Source organism: Mesoplodon mirus (genome assembly GCF_964341445.2).
Source record: "Mesoplodon mirus genome assembly, chromosome: 20".
NCBI classification, from domain to species: Eukaryota; Metazoa; Chordata; class Mammalia; order Artiodactyla; family Ziphiidae; genus Mesoplodon; species Mesoplodon mirus.
In genome coordinates this window covers 28,222,610-28,245,962 of record NC_138996.1, presented here as the reverse complement: position 1 = coordinate 28,245,962, position 23,353 = coordinate 28,222,610, and the positions used below count along the sequence as shown (strand labels likewise).

Here is a 23,353-nt window from a genome sequence, read left to right as displayed (position 1 = left end):
CTGTGGTGCTGAGAGGTGGCTGGTTGCTGGAGGAGCCCACAGTGAGGGGGTGACTGCGGGATTTCACTCACCTCGCCCTCGCCCTTGGCAGCCATGTAATTCATTTCTTCCACATCGACGAGCTTTACAATGTTGCAAGGCATTGGGGCACCAACATGGCCTGTATATCAAATAAAAGATGATCACTCCTACTGTGACTACCGGTATCCTTCGGACAGATCACTTTTATCACAAACATGCCCACTCACGATGAGAACAGAGGGTATAAACCTCTGGTTTTGGCAATCACAGCCTGTCTCCCCCTGGTAAATTACAGAGTTTATTCCTAGAAAAGAGACAAAGACATTCAAAAGTCTCTTAGGGAGCTTTCCCAAGTCTGATGCTCCAAATTATTTTTCAAAGTATAAATGATCTGGCTGCTCATTTTCAGGGTTTCTTTGAACACCTGGAAGCAGGTTTCCTGAAACTTTCACCTAGGAAAGTTCCTATGATCTGATGGCCCTGCTCTCCCTCATACAGACGTAACGTCCCCGTTCTCTGTAAGAACAGACCTTGACAGGTCCGATGGTTCTGACCAATACAGCCTTATTCCCTTGATTATAAACGAACATGTTTTACATGTAAGTTTATGAAGACAGGACAGGGATTCTTTTCACAGCTCACTTAACTCTCTCGCCAAAGGGTGCTAGGACTGGGTTCTTTTCCCAAAACAAAAATAACAGATATTAGACTAAGTTTTAAGAGTATCACAAATCATTCTTCCTATGTTTTGATAATTTTAGCTTAAAGAAGTCACTATTCAAATTCTCTAGCTGGTAAGGATGAGGAGTTAAAAATTAAACAAACAGGGACTTCCCTGGTGGCGCAGTGGTTAAGAATCCACCTGCCAATGCAGAGGACAGGGGTTCGATCCCTGGTCCGGGGAGATTCCATGTGCCGCGGAGCAACTAAGCCTGTGTGCCACAACTACCGAGCCTGCGCTCTAGAGCCCATGAGCCACAACTACTGAGCCCATGTGCCACAACTACTGAAGCCCATGTGCCTAGAGCCTGTGCTCCACAACAAGAGAAGCCACCGCAATGAGAAGCCCATGCACCACAATGAAGAGTAGCCCCTGCTCGCCACAACTAGAAAAAGCCCGCACGCAGCAATGAAGACCCAACGCAGCCAAAAATAAATAAATAAATAAATTTATTTTTTTAAAAATTAAACAAACACCATGAAAAAGGTTCACAGACTGTTAGTGCCAATCGCAGCGGAATTATGCTACTAGAAAGTGCTTGATACTAGAATCTATGTCACTAGATGCTCATATGTGTAAAACAGCAAACAAATCACAGAATTTATTTATCACAGTGTAGAATACACTGCCGGTGTGGGACAGGGGAAAGCATAGAAGTTTTGTGGTCAGACCTGGGTTGGAATCCTGGCTCCAAAACATAAAGCCGTGTAAATTCTTATACATTACTGACATACTTTTTAGCCAACAATCAATCGTGTCCTTGCAGAGGTAACAGGGCTTCTCTCACAGGGATGCTGGGATGAAGCACATATAATGTGCATCATCAACTCCTGACGCAAAACACCTCATGCAGGACAGTTTGTCCTCCTCTGTTTTTCCCTTTTGGGACAAAGGACTTGTGTTTATTTCTGTCTGGAGTCTCTGGAAATTTAATTAAAATTTACCAGCAAACACTTAGGCCCCAATCAATTCCTGGAAAGCTCTGTTGGGCCAAACATTCTGAACCTGGTATAAAGAGCACCATCTCTAGATGTGAGCTTCAGGATCTATGTAAGTCTCTGTTGCCACCCACCCAGATTGACAGTCAGAGCCTCAAAGTCACATCCCACTCTGCCACAGGGCCCTCTGGTTTCCAAGATTGTTGACCTCAAGGCCTAATCATCAGAGACACAGCACTTGTTTAGGTTGGTTTATTAACCCAGTTCCAGTAATTCCAATGCCCAAAGTAAGATCCCAGTAAGGAAAGTCCTGCCGTCATACCTGCGGTCCAGTCCCCAGGCACAGTCAGGCAGCACCCGGCAGTGCACTCGGTCTGTCCATAGCCTTCGTAGAACTGGGTCACCAAGAGACGGGACAGGAAGAGAGGGGCACAGTCACACCTCTGCTGCAAGTGCTCAGTAACTAAGCTCCTCTAGCTCGTTTGGTAACCTCAGCCGATACACTACAACACGCTTTATTACAGCACCCAACGTATTCACCCACATAGGAGACAACGTCATTCACAGGTCACGCCGTGCACCACCTGCCCAGTCGGCTCGGCTACTTATCACCCAGGCTCTGCTGGCTCCCCCTCCCCTTTAAGAAAGGGTCTCTGCATGCTTTGCAGGTCGCCTTATCACTTACTGCCAACCCCCATGCCCTCACACCTGATCTAAAGGCATCTTTTGTGCCTTACCCTAGAGAAAATTACCCAGTGGTAGACACAAACGCATATTCTGCCTGGGGTAAAAGATATATACAGGCACACCTCATTTTATTCGCTTTGCAGATACTGCGTTTCTTACGAATTGGAGGTTTGTGGCAACGCTGCGTTGTCAGATGACAGTTAGCAATGAAGTATTTTTAAATTAAGATATATACATTGCTTTTTAGACATAATACTATTGCACACTTAACAGACTACAGACTAGTGTAAACATTACTTTTATATGCACCGGGAAACCAAAAAGTTCACGTGACTGGCTTTACTGCGGTATTGGCTTTGTTGCAATATTGGCTTTATTGCAGTGGTCTGGAACTGAACCTGCAGTATCTCCGAGGTGTGCCTATACCCCTTTCTCCAAGCAATCTAGGAATAACATGATCTTAACAAAAATACGGCACACGGAGAAGAAGAGTGCCTTTTGGAAAGCAGACTTCTGGGCATGACTCGGTCCGAGCCCAGAGGGAGGTGCAGAGGGAGTCACCTCACCTGGCAGCCCAGCGCGGCTCTCAGGAAGGTCAGCACGGTGGCGGACACGGGCGCTGCTCCTGTGATCATCAGCCGTACTTTTCCTCCCAGGCTCGACTTGCAAGGCAGGGAGAGGGGAGAGGGTGAGGGGCAAGTGACTGGAAGGTGGCGGGCTTCTCAAAGATTCCTTCAGGGAACCCCAATACTCTAACCCACCAGCTCCTTGTCTGCAGGCTGCACAGAACTCACTGCGCCCAACGACGCACAGGCACCCCAAGGGGGACACCTGACTGGAGTTTGGTTCCACCCGAAACCACTCCATTTACTCTCAACAGGTGTGGAAAATAAAGCAACACCTCTATACCTGCAGGTGTTTTAAGGAATTAGAACAAGAGTGTCGTGGGTTTATGGCAACCACCACCTTCTGGAGGACATAATATTATTCCATATTCTTTATTATTCCGTATTCTTTATCTTTATTCTGATAAAGCATACCTCAAGAGTTCCAGAACGGTAAAACAAAATGGAGAATCAGAAAGGCTATGCTACCTGATTCATTTTCTGCCCTGGATAGCTAAACACTGTTCAGACTTATCTTTGACACTGAGGTTTTGCTAATGGCTTTGTCCTTAGTTTTTAGAAATGTGCCAGAAATTCTGTCTCTTACCTTCTCTTTTAAAAACAGCCCTCACACAATATAGGGGTAGGGGATTAAGAGGTACAAACTATTAGGTATAAAATAAGCTACAAAGATATATTGCACAACATAGGGAATATAGCCAATATTTTATAATAGCTATAAATGGAGTATAATCTTTAAAAACTGTGAATTACTATATTGTACACCTGTAACTTATATAATATTGTACATCAACTATACTTCAATTGAAAAAAAAAAAAGAGCCCTCACAGAAAGTTTGAAATGCAAAGGAGTTTACATGACAAATAACCGTTGTGAGTCAATGTGCTACCTGTATTTTGTGGAAGATCAACTTATCCCACAGGCTGTTGTTTCTAATGATGCCACTGCGAAGCTCGGCTTCTTTCCTCTTGGAGGCAAAGTCCAACAGCCATCGCTTCAGCGTGGTGTTTGCCTGAGCAAAAATCTAATAAGTCAAGAAGCAAGAAGGTTTCACAATAAGTAGGATGGCGAGATAATAAGAAGTCAGATAATAACAAGTGTCAATGAAAATGTAGAGAAACTGGAACCCTCATACACTGCTGGTGGGAATGTAAAATGGTGCAGCTGCTTTAGAAAATAGACCGGCGGTTCCTCAGTTAAACACAGAGTTACTGTATGACTAGCAATTCTGCTCCTAGGCACATACCCGAGAGAATGAAAACACATGTCCACACAGCCTCTTGCCCGTGAATGTTCACAGCAGCATTATTCATAATAGCCAAAAAGCGGAAACAACCCAAATGCCCATCAATGGATGGATGGATAAATAAAATGTGTTGTATCCATGCAGTGGAATATTATTTGGCCATTAAAAGGAATGAAGTATGGATGCATGCTATGACATGGATGGACCTTGAAAGCATGCTAAGCAAAAGAAGCCAGCAACAAAAGAATATTGCATGATTCCATTCGCATGAAAATCCAGAATAGGGAAATCTATAGATTCAGAAAGTAGATGAGTTTTTTGGGGGGTGGAGGGAGGTAGCCGGGTGGAGTATGATACCACATTCGTTTTGAGGTGATAAAAATGTTCTAAAATGGACTGTAATAATGGTTGCAGAACTCTGTGAATGTACTAAAATCCTTTGAATTGTACACTTAATGGGTGAATTGCATGTAATGTGAATTATGTCTCAATAAAGCTGTTTTACAGTTTTTTAAAAAAGAACTATTAAGAAAATGAGAAGATTGGCACCTCCCTTGTGGCACAGTGGTTAAGAATCTGCCTGACAATGCAGGGGACACAGGTTCGATCCCTGGTCTGGAAGATTCCACATGCCGCAGAGCAACTAAGCCCGTGCGCCACAACTACTGAGCCTGCACTTTACAGCTCGCATGCCACAACTACTGAACCCACGTGCCACAACTACTGAGCCTGCACGCCACAGCTACTGAAGCCCGCGTGCCTAGAGCCCATGCTCCACAACAAGAGAAGCCACCACAATGAGAAGCCTGTGCACCACAGCAAAGAGTAGCCCCCGCTTGTCGCAACTAGATAAAGCCCGTGGGCAGCAACGAAGACCCAATGCAGCCAAAAATAAATAAATTAAAAAAAAAATGAGAAGGTTCTCATAGATGACGAAAGCCATGTCTCAAAATAAAGAGTATTAGAACCACCCAGTCCAAATTCATTCTGGAGACTGCTCACACCACACGGGGTTCTGCCCCAGCTGTGGGGTCCGTGCTCTAAAGGCTCACCACCTCCTCTTGGTCCCTGGCTTGGTTTAGTCACATCTCTCAGGGTGGCTAAGTAAGTAATATTTTTCATGCAGTGGAGCTTTACAATTTATAAAGCCTTTTCATATGATGTAATTAGCATCTTTATGAGATGGAGGAGGTAATAGTCCACTGTAAAGATGAGAAAACAGAGGCTCAAAGAGTTTATCGTGAAAATAAAACCACCTCCACCTCACACCTGTATTGTGCCTTCCAGTTTACAAGGTGTGTCCATAGGCGCTTTCTCTTATAACCCTCATTCACAGCTCTGGGAGGTAAACGCACTCAGGTTTATTAGCAGAGGGGTAAACTGCAGTCCCTCGAGAGAGAGTAAGGGCAGTGGCCATGGTCACACACAGTCTTGGACTCAAGGTCCGGAGCTCTGCCCCTGCTCTTCGCTTGGCACTTACTCGGTCAAATATCCGGTTCAGCAGTCTGGGGACCACAGGGAAGATGGTGGGTTGAAGGGTCTTGAGATCATCCATAAGCAGCCTGATATCTCCTTGGAAAAATCCTATTTTAGCTCCGTGACTCAGCATCACACACTAGAGAGGTAAACAGAAATATCCAACATGTCATCATTGCAGCAGGGATTACACAACACACACAGACACACAAGGCTCCAGTTTTAGCATTTCAGACCAGCTTCCAGAAATCATAAAGTTCCTAAATGTAGGGAGCTTTTAAAACAATGTTCTTGTGTCCTTGGGTCCTTGTACAACACGGGAATGTGGCATTGCTCTTGCTTACCCTGAAGATAAAGGGACTAGTAAGAAACCAGGGAATGTGGTTTTCAGTGATGATCAGAGAGGTTCTGCTATTTTAGCTTCAATAATAAATATCTGCTGAATGAATGACATGGTATTCGATAACCCAAGTATTTTTAGCCTTCCAGAAACTTTAGGTCTAACTTATTCTCATCAAAAAAACTTAGCTACTTGCCTTAGCTTTTTAAAGTCTCATCTCTTCTATTTGAATCTAACTAAAAAATTCTGAGTAGTCAGAATACGCTGCGGCTGAGGCACTAGGCCATCTATACCACAGCAGTTTGCATTCGGCTATAACCTAGTGCCTGCATTTTTTCCTGTCTGATGCAAGCTGCACTGGCAAGCCACAGGCACTTGACAAAGAGTCTGCCTGTTTTAAATTTTAAAAAGAAAGAGAGATTCAAGAGATGATGCAACGGAAGTACAAACGGTCTCAGGCTTGAAAGCAGAAACAACTAGAAAGGTTCATTGTTTAAAAATTAAAGCTCGGAGGTTTCTGTTCAGTGCGGCCTGCCTCCTGGGCACACTTTGAAAACTAGTTAGGTACTTACGGTCCACTGTCAACATGTCTGCAATCACTCTGTAAACTCACAAGGTCTCCTGAGGTGTGCAGGAGACACAAGTATCAGATGGAAGATCCTTGATCCTTTGGGGGAAGTGAATCCTACAGGGCGGCAGCTAGTCAAAGGGCCGGGATTTTATCAGTCACCCCTCTCTCTCTAATACTTGCCCAGTACCTGCAACCCAGCTGGTGCTCCGTGAACATTCATTAAATGAGTGAGCAGTGCTCACTGTTTCTCCTATAAGCGTACAATCCAAAACTGTCCAAGAAGGAAAAAAGATGGTTCTTGGTCAGTTTTTAAATTAGGCACACACTTGTGTATGAGGAGCTCAGGCAGAGGTCAGCTGAAGATCATCCCGCTTTGCCAAAGGCACTTGGAATATTGCTGAAAAAATGAGTCTGAAGTCAACTTGTGCCTTACGAGCAAGCACAGTCAAAAATAGAGACTTCTGGGACTTACGTGGTGGTCCAGTGGTTAGGACTCCGCACCTTCCACTGCAGAGAGTACGGGTTCGATCCCTGGTCGGGGTACTAAGATCCCACAAGCCGCATGGCGTGGCCAAAAAAAAAAAAATAGAGACTTCTTACAGAACTGAAGCCTCACCAGCCTTTGTGGGATGGTATTCATAAAAATTCTACATTCACAGCTCATCTTTCTGAATTCATGTCCATATTCATGTCCTTCAAAAGTCTGAGTTTCCAATTTTAAAATGAGTATTAAAGTTCAAGTATCTGGACCCAGAAAAAAAATTATACTCTTAAATAATTAGCTCAATTTCTAAAATGGGCCTGAGCAAAGAACTCTCTACATAGAGGATAGTCTGCACACTCAAACTTATCTGCATGAACCACTCATGCATGTGTGCAATGGTAAAAATGAAACGTCTGTGTCACTGGCATTCAAGACAAGTGCTTTCTGTAAAACACAACAACTTAGCAGAACACAACCAAACACATGTGCACAAACAAAATAAAACTCAGTGCCTACCTCTACAACTTTCTCAAACATGTGGGCGAGAGGCAAGAAAGAGATCAAAGTATCATCTGAGGAAGGAGTGAATGCACCCTGGAAAGCAAAGACACCAGGCAGGCAGAAAAGCATTAGAATTTCCAGGAATTTTCCATTTTATTATTATAAATTATGAATTATTAATCTTAATATTAACATTAACTGTAAACATTTACTGCAACGATTCATGAATTTTAAGTTTTCTTTGAAGGTCAGTAAGGAAATTAAAATTTCACTTGGTAAGGTACTAAATGTTGAACTCTGTTTAGAAAGTATATACCAACAGGATTAAGAAAGTGTAAGTATAAGTGAAAGTGAGATCGAGCTTCTGCAGTCGCCAAAGGTGCCCATTCCCCAAAACCATTAAGCACAGGCTCCTACCACAAAAAGTAGACCATATGGAGCCCTCCCAGAGACATGTAATTTGCAAAAGCAAATTATGTAAAAGTGTGCAAAGGATATGAGGGAAAGGCATTCATTATATTATTCAATAAGTACTTTTTTAAAAGGCAGTTTGAAAGAGACTTTGGTGTTACAGACTGAATTGTGACCACCCCCCTCAAAGTCATATGTTAAAGCCCTAGCCCCCAAAGTGACTGTATTTGGAGACAGGGAAGGTCATTAAGGTTAAATGAGGTCATGAGGGTGGGGCCCTGATCCAATAAGGCTGGTGCCCTTGTAAGAACAGGAAGAAACACCAGAAACCTCTCTCTTGTTCTCCGTATGCAAACAGAGGAGAGGTTGGGGAGAGGGGTGGTGAGGAGCCTGCGGTCTACAAGCCAAGGGAGCCTTCACCAGAACCAAACCTGCTGGCACCTCGATCATGGACTTCTACCCTCCAAAACTGCAAGAAAATACATGTCTGTTGTTTAAGCCATCCAGTCTGTGTTATTTTGTTGCGGCAGCCCAGGCAGACTAAGATACTTACAAAGCAAACTTTAAGGTTATAGGAAATAACTAAAGTTTGAGGCTTTAATCCTTCTTATAAAGTGGAAGCCAAATCACATCAAGTATAATAAATAATAAAAACAATAATAATCCAAAAAACCTTCAGCAGCATTTAACATTTCTTTGTCAACTTAAAGAAATTAATTCTTTTCCATACTAAAATAGGAGATAAAAACAAGACAGTCAGTTCTTCTCTGACCTTTCCTGGAAACATTTATAGAGCAGTATCCAAATAAAGTTTTACCATATAAAAGATGTAATAAATTCTATCTGTCAATTCATCTTAACGGTCACAGCAGGAGTTGGGGATTAGGTCCACAGTGAAAACTATTTGGGAGAAGGTGAATGTATGAAAGCTCAGACCTTATCTATATTTCAGACAGTGTTTCAAATACAGCCCATGCCTAACGTGATAGTGGGGCTTTTACCACCTTCATTCTTTTTTTTTTTTTTTAAATCTCTTTATTGGAGTATAATTGCTTTACAATGGTGTGTTAGTTTCTGCTTTATAACAAAGTGAATCAGTTATACATATACGTATGTTCCTATATCTCTTCCCTCTTGCGTCTCCCTCCCTCCCACCCTCCCTATCCCACCCCTCTAGGTACCACCTTCATTCTTGAGGCCTGATGCCAACCAATGGATATGAAGAAAGATGACAATATCCCCAAAGTTTACCTCTGTTATTTTAACAAATGCTGAACAATCGCTCACTACATTTCGATGGGTGATCAGTGCTCCTTTGGGGTTGCCTGTGAACACATATGAACAGAACAAAGTTAGAGGACAGAAACTCCATCCAAGAATGACGGACATGACAGAAGCCCAGAAACCCCATATCATTAGAGCCTCTGATGCCTGTAGTGTGAGGTACACCCATGAAGGCCAAAAGTGAGTCACATTAAATTCCTGAGCAATCTGCAATCCTTTAAAATGAAACTTATTACTTTAAACCATCTTTACTAATATGGGCAAGTTTTAGAGGGTGTGTGTAGCAGTAAGAGAAGAAAATCCAGGGATTTTATTTCTGGAAACCATGGATACACTTTGTCCTAGGAAGACGGGTGATCCTACTGTGACCTTTCATAAATGTTTGAGGACATGCTCAGATTCTGGGAACGTCTTACAGAGCTACCGTAAGACAGGCGTGAACACTTCTGTCTCTTCTGCTTCTAGTTCATCTATAGCTCGAATAAGTCATCCACAAGAAGAGGCAGGGAATATACACTTCCAGATACCACTCAGAAATAATTCCTTTTCAAAACTGACCTGTGGTGCCACTTGTGAAGCAAATTATTGCAATATCTTCCGGTGCTGGAGGCTACAACACATTAAAAAAAAAAGCCAGTATAAAGCAGAATAGAATAGAAAACTTTAAGTCATAAGATATCACTCAAGATTTCTACTAGGCTCTGAGCTGACTAGACACGGAAGCTACACAGAGGCTGGGGCAGGGTCACACATGGTGCACTCACCTTGGGCTTCCGTTTGTTGGCTCTTCCCAGGTCCTTAAAGAGAAAAAAAAAATCTTAAATGGAAACATTTTTTAAATGTAAAGAACAAAAGTCACATCAAGTCAGTTCAAGCTGACTTTTCTATGGGATTCACTCACAGCTGACTCAAAGACAGCACAGATTTCAAATTAAATAAACTACAGAAATTTTAATTAACCTGAACCCATTGTTCTAAGAAGCCATTTTCTGGTTGTTTTCTCTCTTACATAAAACTATATCGATGGCATTAGGACTGGCCTTTGAAATAGGATTTATTCAAAAGACAGGAATCAAAGTCTTTTACACGTTCTTCTGGTTTCCACTCCCCTTCCTATCACAGCCTTTAACAAAGCCTGGCTCTTCACTGTAATCAGAGAACCACAGCTGCTCTGTACCCTTCCAAAACCAGAGCTCAGCACAGATATGTGATCACCCAGTTCTGCAAAACTGACATCTTCAATCTGGAGAGAGAAAATCAGTCTCTGCCAGACTTAACTGGTGGCCATTCTGGAGAGGCTCAACTACCTGTACTCCCCACATGGAGCAGAGGAAGGATTGGGGCACCTCTGATTATAAAACAGGCCACGACAGAAGCTCTAAGACCACTCTCGAATGGCTATGAAGGTGAAGAACGACAGATTCATTTCTGAGGTATGGCATTTCGCAAAGGCGGACTCCCAGTTACTACCAAGGGCTAATTCTGATGTTGTTATTTCATGAAGGTGTCTCCATGACACTTTAATATCTATTAATTTTTTTAATGAACTATTTATATTCTTTTCCTATTAAAATTGAACAGCTTGAGTGAACATGTGGAATGAGCATGCCTAGAAATAAATGGAAATTAGATGGGTGGGCTCAGGGCTCAGTGAGTTTGTACCCAGCATACAGTTTTAAACAGTTTTTAATCCTAATCACACTTTAAATTATATATATAACAGACCGCTGATTAAAAATAGGAACACTGACATCCAAATGGAAGTCAACTAAGAGTTAAAGTAGTGATAATTCCACCAATCTTTTTTCTAAAATAATCTTTATCAGATCCAAATTTCCACTCATCTTTTTAAAATTCTTACATTAACTTCTTAAGATCTCTAATTCTTCAAAAATTGATGTTAAGTAAAATAAAGCAAGTTATATGAAATTAGACTTTTAATTTATTAGAAAAAAATTATCCAGGGGCTTCCCTGGTGGCGCAGTGGTTGAGAGTCTGCCTGCCAATGCAGGGGACACGGGTTTGTGGCCTGGTCCGGGAAGATCCCACATGCCGCAGAGCGGCTGGGCCCGTGAGCCATAGCCACTGAGCCTGCGCGTCCGGAGCCTGTGCTCTGCAACGGGAGAGGCCACAACAGTGAGAGGCCCGCGTACCGCAAAAAAAAAAAAAAAAAAAAAAATTATCCAAATTAGTCCATTATTTGCCAGGAGAGTTTCATAGCCTGAAGCCTGACTTATGTCATTATTTAGGAAAAAAATACAGCTATTATAAAAATTAAAGTTGTCATCTTTAGGTTCCAAATGCCAAAATAAAAAAGAATCATAAACAGAAGGAAAACTGAATTCTACTTAATGAAGTATTCGGGGGTGATAAAGTTGGTACCCTACTGAAAATGAATAAAAAAAGACAAATCAGTGAATAAGGAGATAGAATGATTAATCTGTGATAAAGCAGATATATTAAAATGTTAATTGTAGACTCTTGGTGGGATATAGTGGTCTACTGTTCAACTCTTTCAACTTGTTTGCATATTTGAAAATTTTCGTAACACAATATTGGAAAAAACGCAAAAATACCAATGTTTCTATTTTTGATGCTATAAAAATAGACATTAATAAAAATCAGATCACATGATCAACCAAAAAGTTAGTTTTAAATTCATTGCTTAAAAATGTAATCTTTTACTTATAAAAATTCTAAAAACCCAATATGAATCATATTATACAGGTAAATGTAAAACAATGCCTTTTATAAATATTTTAATATAAACTTTACATTATAATCTTTGGTCACTTACTTATCTAAATTTTAATCTTAAGATTACTTCTTTATCATACAGAGCAGTCAAAAAAGACAAAAAAATGCTTGTGTATGTGTCTGTGTGTGGTGCGGGCAGCAGGAAGAGGAAAAATGGGGGGAAAGATATAATTATGAAATGGGGTTACAAGTAAAAAATACAAAAATAGGGAAATGCTAGGTGAAAAGCTAGTTAAAAACCCAGTTTAACAATTCAGCACACCCATTAGCTCTTATGGACTCCTGTTGTATGCTATCGTGTGTGTGTGTGTGTGTGTGTGTGTGTGTGTGAGAGTCAGAGAGAGGCAGAAGCTCTGACAGAACAAATGACAGATTCTCTGTGACGACTAAGTTCCCCAGGAAAGGTTTTATAGATCCTTCCTCGTAGCTCAAATTCTTGATAGAAGGAGAACTGTAAATAAAATTCAAAACCCTATTTATAACAGTTCCAGGAAAATATTTGTAACATTTTCAGAAAGAGAATGACTTATTCTATTGAACCGATTACTTCCCGTGATATGCACATAATAACAAGGGCCTCCTCTTGCCCACTGTTTTGGATTGAAGTTTAATCCAAAAACAACTGGGGAGGCTGGCTTCTTGTAGGATCCGACGTCAAACAATCAATTTAAACATGGACCACACTCATTTTCCTAGAATGGTTACCTTTAAAGTTGTGATTAATGTGAATCTTAAATATAATACAAAAATAAACCAAATCAAGCCTCTATGCTAGAAATTCACCAGGACCCTATAAAAGCAACCTGGGGAAAAGAATAATGAGGCAGATTTCTATGTCTGGCTCCGTTTTAGAGATAAATCAGTAAGTAAAAGGTGTTAAAGCCTAAAGAGGACATACAAACTTAAATCTCTGCCTGGATCTGAAATTCCCATTTCCAGCATTTATGGGCGTGGCTTGTCAGCGCTCTAGAATGAGTATGTGAGCGCTGCACCTCGCCTGATGAGAACACTTTCTGTAAAATGTGACGGATTAACACTGGGATGCGGGTAGAATTCTTCTTTCCAGTAATGAGACAGAGATTTCTGCTCGCCATCTTCTACAGGACCAGCCAGAGTTGGGACTTCGTGGTCGCCCTGGACACCATATTTGAGCCAAAATGACCTCAGGGAAACCCTGCAGCGAGGTGGGCAGGGCAGGGTGACTCACCTCCATCGCCTTCATGCTGATGATCTCCACCCCGCACTTCTTGCCTCGTTCCAACAGATTACTGCCATAGGAGTCCATGAGAACGATAGTTTTAAGGGATGGTGTTAATTTATTTTCTACACCTTCTAATAAGAGGTTGGCCTTCCCTGGCTTGTCCACAAAAACCAGAGAGAGTTCAGCTGGAAGTGAAGAGACACAGTGAGGAACCAGCTCTGGGATATTAAAAGCTTGACTGTAACATCTGACACCAGGTTAAGTACTACATGTTTTGAACAGGAGGTTAGATGTAAATGGAAAAATCCCTATCATATCATGTATCAGCAAATGTAGTCTCTGTATCTAACCAATAACTATGCCAAAGTGCCCCTAAAGGCCGCAAACATACCTTTGTTGATGATGTAGGTGATTGCTTCTGTTCCCAGGGTATCGTAGAGGGGAACGATCACCATCGAATAAGTAAAGCATCCCTGTTCAATGATCACCCACTAAAGACAAAGTAAAGATCAGGGTGAGAAAATGAGATATTGTGGAACCACTCCAGGGAAAACAATACTCTATAGAGATTCAACATGGAGACACCAGATGTAGCAAAACTAACATCTGTGTATCTACTACTATGTGCCAGGCACCAAAGGGATTCCTAATGAGAGCAAAACACTTGCCCACTTCTTAAAAGGAAAGTACAATTTGCCTGAAAATTTGAGGCAAATATGTGAAAAGAGGATGAACAGCATGAGAGTGACGGGCTCAGAGGCAAGACAGCCTGCAGCGGGCCTCCTTGGTGGGGGAGGTAACCGAGCTTGCCCTTTGCAAGAGCAGCACGATTTGGGAAGGTGGAGAGAAAGGTAAGGGAACTCTGGGAGCCGGGACTGTGAGATCAAAGCAGGGAGGGTAAAAGGAGATGCAAGAGGGAAGAGATATGGGGATATATGTATATGTATAACTGATTCACTTTGTTATAAAGCAGAAACTAACACACCATTGTAAAGCAATTATACTCCAATAAAGATGTTAAAAAAAAAAAAAGCAGGGAGGGTGGTCCAGTGGGTAAGAATCTGCCTTCCAATGCAGGGGTCGCAGGTTCGATCTCTGGTCAGGGAACTAAGATCCCACTTGCCGCGGAGCAACTAAGCCCACGTGCCACAACTACTGAGCCCGCATGCCACAACTAGAGAGAAGCCTGCGTGCCACAGTGAAAGATCCTGCATGCCGCAATGAAGATCCCACGCGCCGCATCTAAGACCCAATGCAGCCAAATAAATATTAAAAAAAAAAAAGCAGGGAGTGGGGGCATCAGTGAGCCACCAGGCTGGCAGGGATGGCCCAGCAGGGCTGTGGGGACTGGCTAGGCTGGAGCGAGGGCTGGAGCCGGCCTGAGGCCACGGGGGAGCCTGGCTCTATGTCCCTGGCAAGGTGCAGCCTCTGGGGTTTCTCGGCCAAACAGCAACTGGGGCCCTGAGGGACAGCAATCTGGCCACAGTGTGCCGTAGGGCCTGGGACTAGGGGAAGAGGGACACATTGTCTACCGGGAAAACTGTCCTGGAAGGCTCCCCAGGAAAGTGAGGAAGGAAAGAAGTGACACAGTCACTGGTCATCTTCCTCTAAACCCATCAGCCACACAGCAACTGACCCGCCTACAAGGCAGATGCAGCAGAGTCACTCTTTTGCTTATAATCCTCAGTGGTGCCCATCATCTGCAGAACACATGGCATGGATAAGGGCACAGCAGCTGTGGGAAGCAAGCACAACCCACTCACATTCACTTGGCCTGGAGCTGTCTCTCTCTCTCTCATCCTGCCACTCCACCCTCTACCACAGTGAAATGCTTCATCCCCCATCACAGACATGCTGCTCCATGCAAGTGTGCCATTGTTCCTGACATTCCCTTGGCCTCCCCACCCTCGAAGGCATCAGGACTCCACCGTGAACTTCCCTGGTGGCGCAGTGGTTAAGAATCTGCCAGCCAATGCAGGGGACATGGGTTCGAGCCCTGGTCCGGGAAGATCCCACGTGCCGCGGGGCAACTAAGCCCGCGTGCCACAACTACTGAGCCCGCGTGCTGCAGCTACTGAAGCCCATGCGCCCAGAGCCTGTGCTCCCCAACAAGAGAAGCCATGGCAATGAGAAGCTCGTGCACCGCACGAAGAGTAGCCCCAGCTCGCCGCAACTAGAGAAAGCCCGTGCACAGCAACGAAGACCCAATGCAGCCAAAAATAATAAATAAATTTATTTAAAAAAAACCACTGAGAAACCACTCTAATTTATAAAATAGTAGCACAGAGGTTGAACCAACATGTCTTTTGGACCCAAGTAGGTCTAAGAATCAATCCAATTTCTTCAAGCCCAGTGCTTGAATTTTTCTGCACCAGCTATGCCACTATTTGTTGACTCACACTACAGGCAATAGCTCCAGGGGGCTTCTCATTTAAATGTAATTCAATACAGCGGTTTACAGAAGCACCACACATGGGCCCGGATGGCTAAACAACAGTCTGCTTGCCCAAAGTAAGGCCAGCTCCCAGTGAGGGCCCTTCTCCATGGTCCCTGGGATTTTAAACTTTATAACCTGGGCAGAGAGAGCCCAGACCTTTTAGAGAGAAAAGATGAGAGTTTGCTACTGACAAAAATGTATCCAAGTTTCTCTGTCATTTATTAATGCCATTTTTCTAATCACAGAGGAAGCCCTTAAAGTGGGAAGACTTCTTTGTTAGTTATTTGTTCTAAGACTTTCTTGACTAGTTTTTGTTTGGGGACCTGATTTAAAAAAAAACAAAAACCATAATTTTCTTTAAAAGTGATTTTCTTTTTCCTACCTAAAGGCTAAGAAGGGCCTGGTTTGGGTTTTCATACATGTAACTCTCTAAGGCATAACACAAAGTCATGTTCTCAGAGGTAATCAGAACAAAGAATCTGGTCTGAAGCAGAGGTAGGTGTGAACCCTAACTGGTTCTTCCATCTGAGATCTCTCCGAACCATGTACGGTCAGCGCCTAATGGTTAATACCTCAGGTCTGTTCTGAGAAAAGATGCCGATGAACTGATCTGGGGCCGCCTTGAAGCCCTTGTGGAGCAGTGCTGAGCCCACACACTCTGCCATTTCTGCAACCTAAAACAGGGGAGAAAAAATCAGGAAGAGCATCAGGCCCAACTCAAGGAACACGGCTTCCTGCGATGGCCAAGCCTAATATCTCAGCCAAGAAGCAGCATTGCCTGGGGGGAAAGAACAGGGGCAAACAGGCATTCCTTTAGTTACACATTTTTGTAAAGTTCAAGGTTTGAATCACCAGAACTCACTGTAAGAAAACTGATCATACAGTTCCTTCTGCAAAGCAAATGAACTTCACCCCAACAGCTGCAAGTCACAGATGACACATGTCAGAGTTTCTATATTTTAGTTTCTATACTTTTATACTTCAGTTATATAAAATTATAAAAGCAATCCAGGGACACAGAATTTTGTGTCTGTGTCTATAAAGAGCAACCAAGTGGCCAAAACTTGTCCTTTGATATAAACACACAAACAACAAGTTTGGGGGAGATCTTTAAAAAAAAAAAAGAACAAGCTCTTATCAGTAGGCTCCACAATTCTATTCTTGAGAATTTATTCTTTAGAAATAACCCGATCCTAACCAGAGGTTTGAAAAAACTTTAGGTACAAAGATATGTATTTCAAAATGATCTAAAGTCACAAAAGTCTAGGGGAAAAAAGACCAATGGCTGGATGGTTAAGTAAATGATGGTAAATCTCTAAGAAAATGTTCTACAGCTAGTAAATACTACAGTTATGAAAACCATATCAAACAGAGTATTTGTAACAATTTTAAGTAAGATAAATGAATACAAAAATGCATACTATTAATTACAACTATGTAAAAATAGGTGGATTCATAAAAATTAGGCAGGGCTATATCCCTGCCCCCAGCCCTCATCCTCTCCTCATTCCTACCCCAAATGAACTAAAAAAAAATGTTTTTTAATCTTTATTTGGAATTCTTTTCTTTATTCTCAGTTGGTAAATTCTCAAGAGCACTTTAAATCCACACCCACGCCCGCAGAAAATAGAATCACACCTATTCCTGCCCCAGAAGCCCGTAGGTTCTGGCACATAGTACCCCTCCCCACGCACCAATGGCGGTGAAAGCAATGCTGGCCAGGCGACAGCAAGAATGACATTAACGTGCTTATTACTTCCACACGTCATGGACTGTTTCACAACTCCTGCTTGTGTGTAAGGGCTGGGAACCTGCGAGTACCTAGATGGTTTTCAGAGCTTATTGGGATTCTATGCATGCACTTGTATCTCTAGAAAGAGGGTCCAGACCTTTCTTTGAAAAACCTTACAGGGGTTCCTAACCCCAAAAGCTAAGAATCACTGGGCTAGGGGGGAAAAGTGATTGAAATATACAAATTCAAAGTTAGCTTAAGTCTATTTTTTTATCTTCACCAGCCTCTGTCTGAAATGTACAAATGTACTTCTGAAACCCCAGTGATTTTTCAATCTGCCTTCAAACATCCCACTTGCAATGGACCTGCTTTCTCTCCTCCAGCCAATATATAACAGAAGCGATAGAGGAACAGACCACTAGAGGTGACTGCAGTGTAAACCCCAAGGGCTGGGCTTTCTCTCTTTTTGTAATGCAAGTGCCGGCCTTAAGCTTTGATTGCTGACTATCCACTTCCAAGGCTGATGCATCACCAGCCAAAGGCTAGATAAGGAGCCAGGCCCCCTCCCAGCAGGAGGCTGCTTTGTTTTACAGATCTTGGCTGATGTTGATAACTGACCTTTTGAGCCACTTGTTTTCTCTCTTCTTGTGCTTTAAGTTCCGGCTCTTCTGTTTCAAACTCATCAATAAGATGAGCCCTCGAAACCCTAGGCCCCCAGCTTTGACCCCAATAAAGCAGAACCCCAGGTGCTCTATGCTCTCTCTCCCCCTACCCGAGACCTCCCCTGTGTGGCCCAGGTGTGCTGTGTCATTTCCATGTCCTGTAGTAAGAAAGCTTTATTTTTTCCAAGTTTCCTTATGGTTATTGCTAAAAGGCGTCTTGCAATCATAATATGAACCACGAGGGCTGGCCCAGCCACAATATTGATTATTGATAGGCTGAGGCCTGTACAAAACAGTAACGTGACAAGAAGGTGATGTAACCCAGAAGCACTTGAAGATTCTGTGAGGCCTGAAGACCATCGTGCAATGTGAAATTTCCAACGTACATGAACTGTTTTTACACCACTTGTGAAAATGAGGGATCTGAAAACTACTATTTGGCTCTGGTAAGGCAACATCAACACTGAGAGATCCCTCTGCCCACCGGACCTACAGCTCATTACTCCTTCCTGCCCAATGTTCAACGGCTCCAAGAACTGCCATGTTCGAGCACTATGGCTTGCGTGAGGCGGCCACACAGCCAGAAAACTCACCTGTTTGTATGAAAGCCATTCATAGGGTTGGTCTGGTTTCCGCGAGCCTAAACATGGGCCATTATCTGAAAGGCGAAAAAAATTAAAAAGAAAAAAGGATGGACTTAACATGCATACATATTCCTAGATTCTCGTTTTAACACGCATAAATATTCCTGGATTCTCGTTTGTATCTTTCATTCCACAAAGTATCAGGTAGATTCTACTGTGGTCCTCAGACGTGAAACAATGAATTCAGATTGCAAGTGTTTTCTCCCTGGGTTTTGGTCTGAGTCTTTGTTTCTTTATTTCTATTTTGTTTCTTACATGGGGCAGGAGGGAGAGGGGCTGGAAGGCAGGGCAGCTTCCAGGTACCCGGGGTCTTTCGTGCCACCCTCAGGGATGAAGGGCAGTCCCGTGAGCCGACGCCCCCCAAGTGCCTCTGATGGAACCCCGCTTCCTTGGATGTCAGTGTTCATTTCTCAAAATATGGGTCTCCTGGTCAAGCAAGTCTGAGAAATGTTGGATCAGGCGCAATTAAACAGGTCTCTTTACTGCAAGAAACGTCAGAGCCTATTCTGAGCTAACAGACGTGTGACTCTCCATGAAACACGTATGTGACCATGGAAGCCCCTTGGCCACGGGGCACACCCGGCAGGACCCGTGTGCAGTGAGACTCACTCTGTGAAAGTTATGGATGGAGACAGGGAGCCGGGAGCCAGACCGAGTGGGAGAAAGTTGGGAGCAAATATGGCTTTCTGATGAAAGACCCCTCTTTCTGAAGGAAAAACATGAAGCCTTAGTCACACGGATTCAGTCAAATGCTTACTTGACAGCTGTATGCCCCTCTGGAAACCTTCATATAATGTTCTGACGTCATCATAGAAATACACCAAGGGCTCGTCACTGTCCAGGAGCACGGATCTCCGGGCACCATCACTGCCCTGGGAAAAAGACAGACAGACAGATGGCACGTCAGCAGAAAGCATCAAAAATAAAAAGTCTACCATGTGCACCTTCAGTCCTCTCCAGGGCCTGGGAGCAGCTGCTCGGTGAGCATTTGCTGGATGAACTCCAGGGCGGGATGTGCTGGCGTCTGATATAAATCATCCACCTGGAGACAAGTGCAGGCTTCAGAGAAGCAAGGCCGGGACCATGTCCATCCAGGACCCCTGGGAAAAGGAAGCAGCTGAGGGAAAAAGAAAAAAGGTTCACAGACCTATAAGCACTGGTCATGCCAGACAAGGCTGAAGAGTCTGAGGACTGGACACCAACCCCGAAATGCACTGTGATGATTCTCAAACTGCGGCCAGCAGCACAGAGGACGGATTTTTGTCAGGTCTTGTGGAAAGGACACACTGCTCAGTTTTACTTCCATCATGTTATCTATATTCTTTTGGAGATTATGTCTACTGCTTTTTCTCTTTGCCGACTTCAGTTTCTCAGGTAGCATCTACTAGTTACCATCATCAGCTATAAAATGTAGGATGTGCATGGACACACTGACCTGCAGCACTTGTAAGGAGGCAGTTGCTACCGTTGTGCCCCCTCCTCTAAGTTGCCATCTGCTGGCTCAGAAAGCACACCCGTTATGGACAAGAACGCCTAACTGGCAAGTCATCTCAAGAGGCAGGAGTTCTCAACCAGTGAGCAGCTCAGCATGCTGGGGCCCCGGAGATACTGCAAGGGGTACAGATGTATTTTTGTTTAAAATTTCTTGGGGGAGTTTAGATCATGATACAAGGACTTCTGGTACCACGAGAAAGCACGGTTCAAAAGTGGGAGACATTGTTTCTAGCATGAGGTTTGAAGGAAGAAACTAGGAAAGGCTTCAGGAAGGGGCAAAAGGCGAGGTTTCAAAGAGGCGGAGCTGACGGGGAAACAGGATGCACTGCAGGGGACAGGCCAGTGTGGAGACCCTTTATAAGGCAAAGAGACAGCCACACAGGTGCTGGTGGATTCTTTTCCTTATTGTTGCTGTTTTTTAAAAATTAGGATTCTTCACTCCTCCTCCCATTAGCTCTTTCCTTCCCCTATTAAGTTATCATTTATAGGGGACTTCCCTGGTGGTCCAGTGGTTAAGAATCTGCCTTCCAGTGCAGGGGACATGGGTTTGATCCCTGCTCGGGGAACTAAGATCCCACACGCTGTGGGGCAACTAAGCCCGTGAGCTCTGGAGCCTGCGCTCCGCAACTAGAGAGAAGCCCGCGTGCCGCAACTAAGACCCGACACAGCCAAATAAATAAATAAATATTTTTTAAAAAGTTATCATTTAGGGCTTCCCTGGTCGCGCAGTGGTTGAGAGTCCACCTGCCGATGCAGGGGACACGGGTTCGTGCCCCGGTCCGGGAAGATCCCACATGCCACGGAGCGGCTGGGCCCGTGAGCCATGGCCGCTGAGCCTGCGCGTCCGGAGCCTGTGCTCAGCAACGGGAGAGGCCACAACAGTGAGAGGCCCGTGTACCGCAAAAAAAAAAAAAAAAAAAAAAGTTATCATTTATATACTTATTAAAAATTTTAATAGTATAGAAGTATGTTGAGAAAAAAAATGACTAGCCCCTGTTATCAGTTTGGTGAGCTCCTTCCAGACTTTTTTTTTGCTTATACATTTATATACGTTCTTTTAATATCTACTATGTGCTACATATGTGTGTTTAACTCTTGATCTACAACTGCTAATAGTCTTCTGGGGTAAATATCACCCAATCATATTTTCTAATCGTCACACAGTCTTATCTTGGCAGAAACTTTCTAAGACCTGTAGCCATGATTCCAAATACAATTGTTAACTACAACGTGCTACTTTATAAAAGCAAAGAAGTTATTCTTCATGCACATAAAGATGGAAAAATCTCTTCCCTTGAGAATCCTGCATTATTATTGCTTATTCTCGGAGTCTGTTTTCTTTTCTGTAAAATGGGGATATCACGTGCCCATGTCCAGGGTTAGTTTTAGTTAAACAAGAACGTTCCTGTAAAACACTAATGTGTAAAATGCTACTCAGACACCTGATAACGTGTCCTAACTACAAGGCCAGTCTTTCTTAGCCTATGTCATTTCACCAACAAATATTCAGATTAAAATTCAGAAGCAGTTTGTGGCTTTATAGTAAACATCAGAAGCCTCTTCAACCCAGGAAGCTACCCCAAAGACCCAGGGCACCGAGGCTAAGATAGAAAGAGAGAGACAGGAGACTGAAAGACAGAAAATGGGAAGGAGAAAAAACGCTGAGAAAAGTAAAAGGTGCGCCTGCTAAAGAGGAGCCAGCCGCCATTAAATAGCTGTCTCCTGGCCACCCGCCCGACCTGCTCTGCGTGTCACCACATGGCCTGAAGGCGCAGGCAGCCTGGTGGCCCGCGGAGAGGCCCTCATGACCTCAGCCTAGCATGGTGCCACCTACACCTCTCCTCAGGACAGTCGCTCATCCGTGGCACTACTCAGTTGTTTCTCTGCAAAAGCAGTATTGCCTTCCCAGTGCGCTCTGCTGAGCGGTGCCCACGGCTGCCAACAGAGCTGACGGGAACCAGGAAAGAAGATACAGGGCTTGTTCTGAAGGCGGCTAAATCTTATCCCTACATGACCAGAGGGACTCCAGGAGTACTGGCCGAGCAGAGGAGCGTGGAGGGAGCCGGAACGAATAGAGAGGAGAAGCCTAGAAGCTACAGAGCACAGGCTCACCCCCGAGCTGAGGTCCTCAGAGGATGGTCAAGGTAACACCTGGCCCTTGTAGGGAAAGCATTTGGCGAGCCCTCTGCCAGATCTACCAAGTCAGAAACTCTGGGGGTGTGATCCAGCAGCCTCATTTCAGCCGGCCCTTCGGGGGGCTCTAGTGCGCCAGCCTGGAAGCATTAAGGTCCCCAGCAGGTAAGCGGTGAAGATCCGGGTAATGCTTTAAAAGGAAATCTACAAGGAGGGTGAGCAGTGTACGGAACAAGATGGACAGAGACCGACTGACGTGGGCCTGGACTAGGGCAGGGGCGTGACACTGGAGGCGCTAAGCACGAATGAATGGGATTGGTAGGTAACTGGATGCAGGAAAACAGGAAGGGAGAGTCAGAGGCCAGAGACGACAGCAGTTCCGACTTATGCAGAATAGGAAACTAAGGATTGGGGGTAGGTTTGAAAAAACAGATTAAGTTTAGCTCTGGATATATGGAGACCCTATCTCTTCAAGACAACAGGTCAACTCCCCAGTTCCTACTTTGAGAATCACTGCTCTGGAGTATCATTTTATAACAAACGTTTGCCTAAGTAATTCTTCGGTTATGCTACCGTTTTGGTGGTATATGATCTTCAGGGCTTTGAGAAGCATGGTGGTGAAAAAGCCAAATCAAAGTTAAAGAAGTTAATCAGGGGCTTCCCTGGTGGCGCAGTGGTTGAGAGTCCACCTGCCGATGCAGGGGACATGGGTTCGTGCCCCGGTCTGGGAAGATCCCACAGGCCGCGGAGCGGCTGGACCCGTGAGCCATGGCCGCTGAGCCTGCGTGTCCGGAGCCTGTGCTCCGCAACGGGAGAGTCCACAACAGTGAGAGGCCCGCGTACCGCAAAAAAAAAAAAAAAAAAAAAAAAAAGTTAATCACATCCCAAATAAAGCCGTCATCTTGACAAAGTAACCGAGGACAAGACATTTATTATTACTCTAATTGGCTAAGTAACAAAAGTTTGAAGATAAAGCAGTAAATGAA

At 43.9% G+C, this 23,353-nt stretch overlaps 1 protein-coding gene across 2 annotated transcripts in view; it reads right to left on the bottom strand.

The window, feature by feature from the left end:
- The window catches only part of ACSL1 (acyl-CoA synthetase long chain family member 1), a 64,988-nt gene that overhangs the window by 6,614 nt on the left and 35,021 nt on the right, over positions 1 to 23,353 (bottom strand). Inside the window, exons 3-16 of one of the 2 annotated variants that reach the window (XM_082608862.1) lie at positions 19,498 to 19,612; positions 18,690 to 18,754; positions 16,275 to 16,376; positions 13,657 to 13,756; positions 13,272 to 13,450; positions 10,072 to 10,104; positions 9,866 to 9,917; positions 9,275 to 9,348; positions 7,628 to 7,705; positions 5,721 to 5,855; positions 3,884 to 4,018; positions 2,934 to 3,029; positions 2,003 to 2,075; positions 72 to 160 (exon numbers count right to left, since the gene is read on the bottom strand). In XM_082608862.1, coding sequence (XP_082464988.1) covers positions 72 to 160; positions 2,003 to 2,075; positions 2,934 to 3,029; positions 3,884 to 4,018; positions 5,721 to 5,855; positions 7,628 to 7,705; positions 9,275 to 9,348; positions 9,866 to 9,917; positions 10,072 to 10,104; positions 13,272 to 13,450; positions 13,657 to 13,756; positions 16,275 to 16,376; positions 18,690 to 18,754; positions 19,498 to 19,612 — 1,326 coding nt within the window. The remainder of the gene's footprint in view (positions 1 to 71; positions 161 to 2,002; positions 2,076 to 2,933; positions 3,030 to 3,883; positions 4,019 to 5,720; positions 5,856 to 7,627; positions 7,706 to 9,274; positions 9,349 to 9,865; positions 9,918 to 10,071; positions 10,105 to 13,271; positions 13,451 to 13,656; positions 13,757 to 16,274; positions 16,377 to 18,689; positions 18,755 to 19,497; positions 19,613 to 23,353) is intronic. The other variant, XM_082608863.1, reaches the window with a different exon arrangement.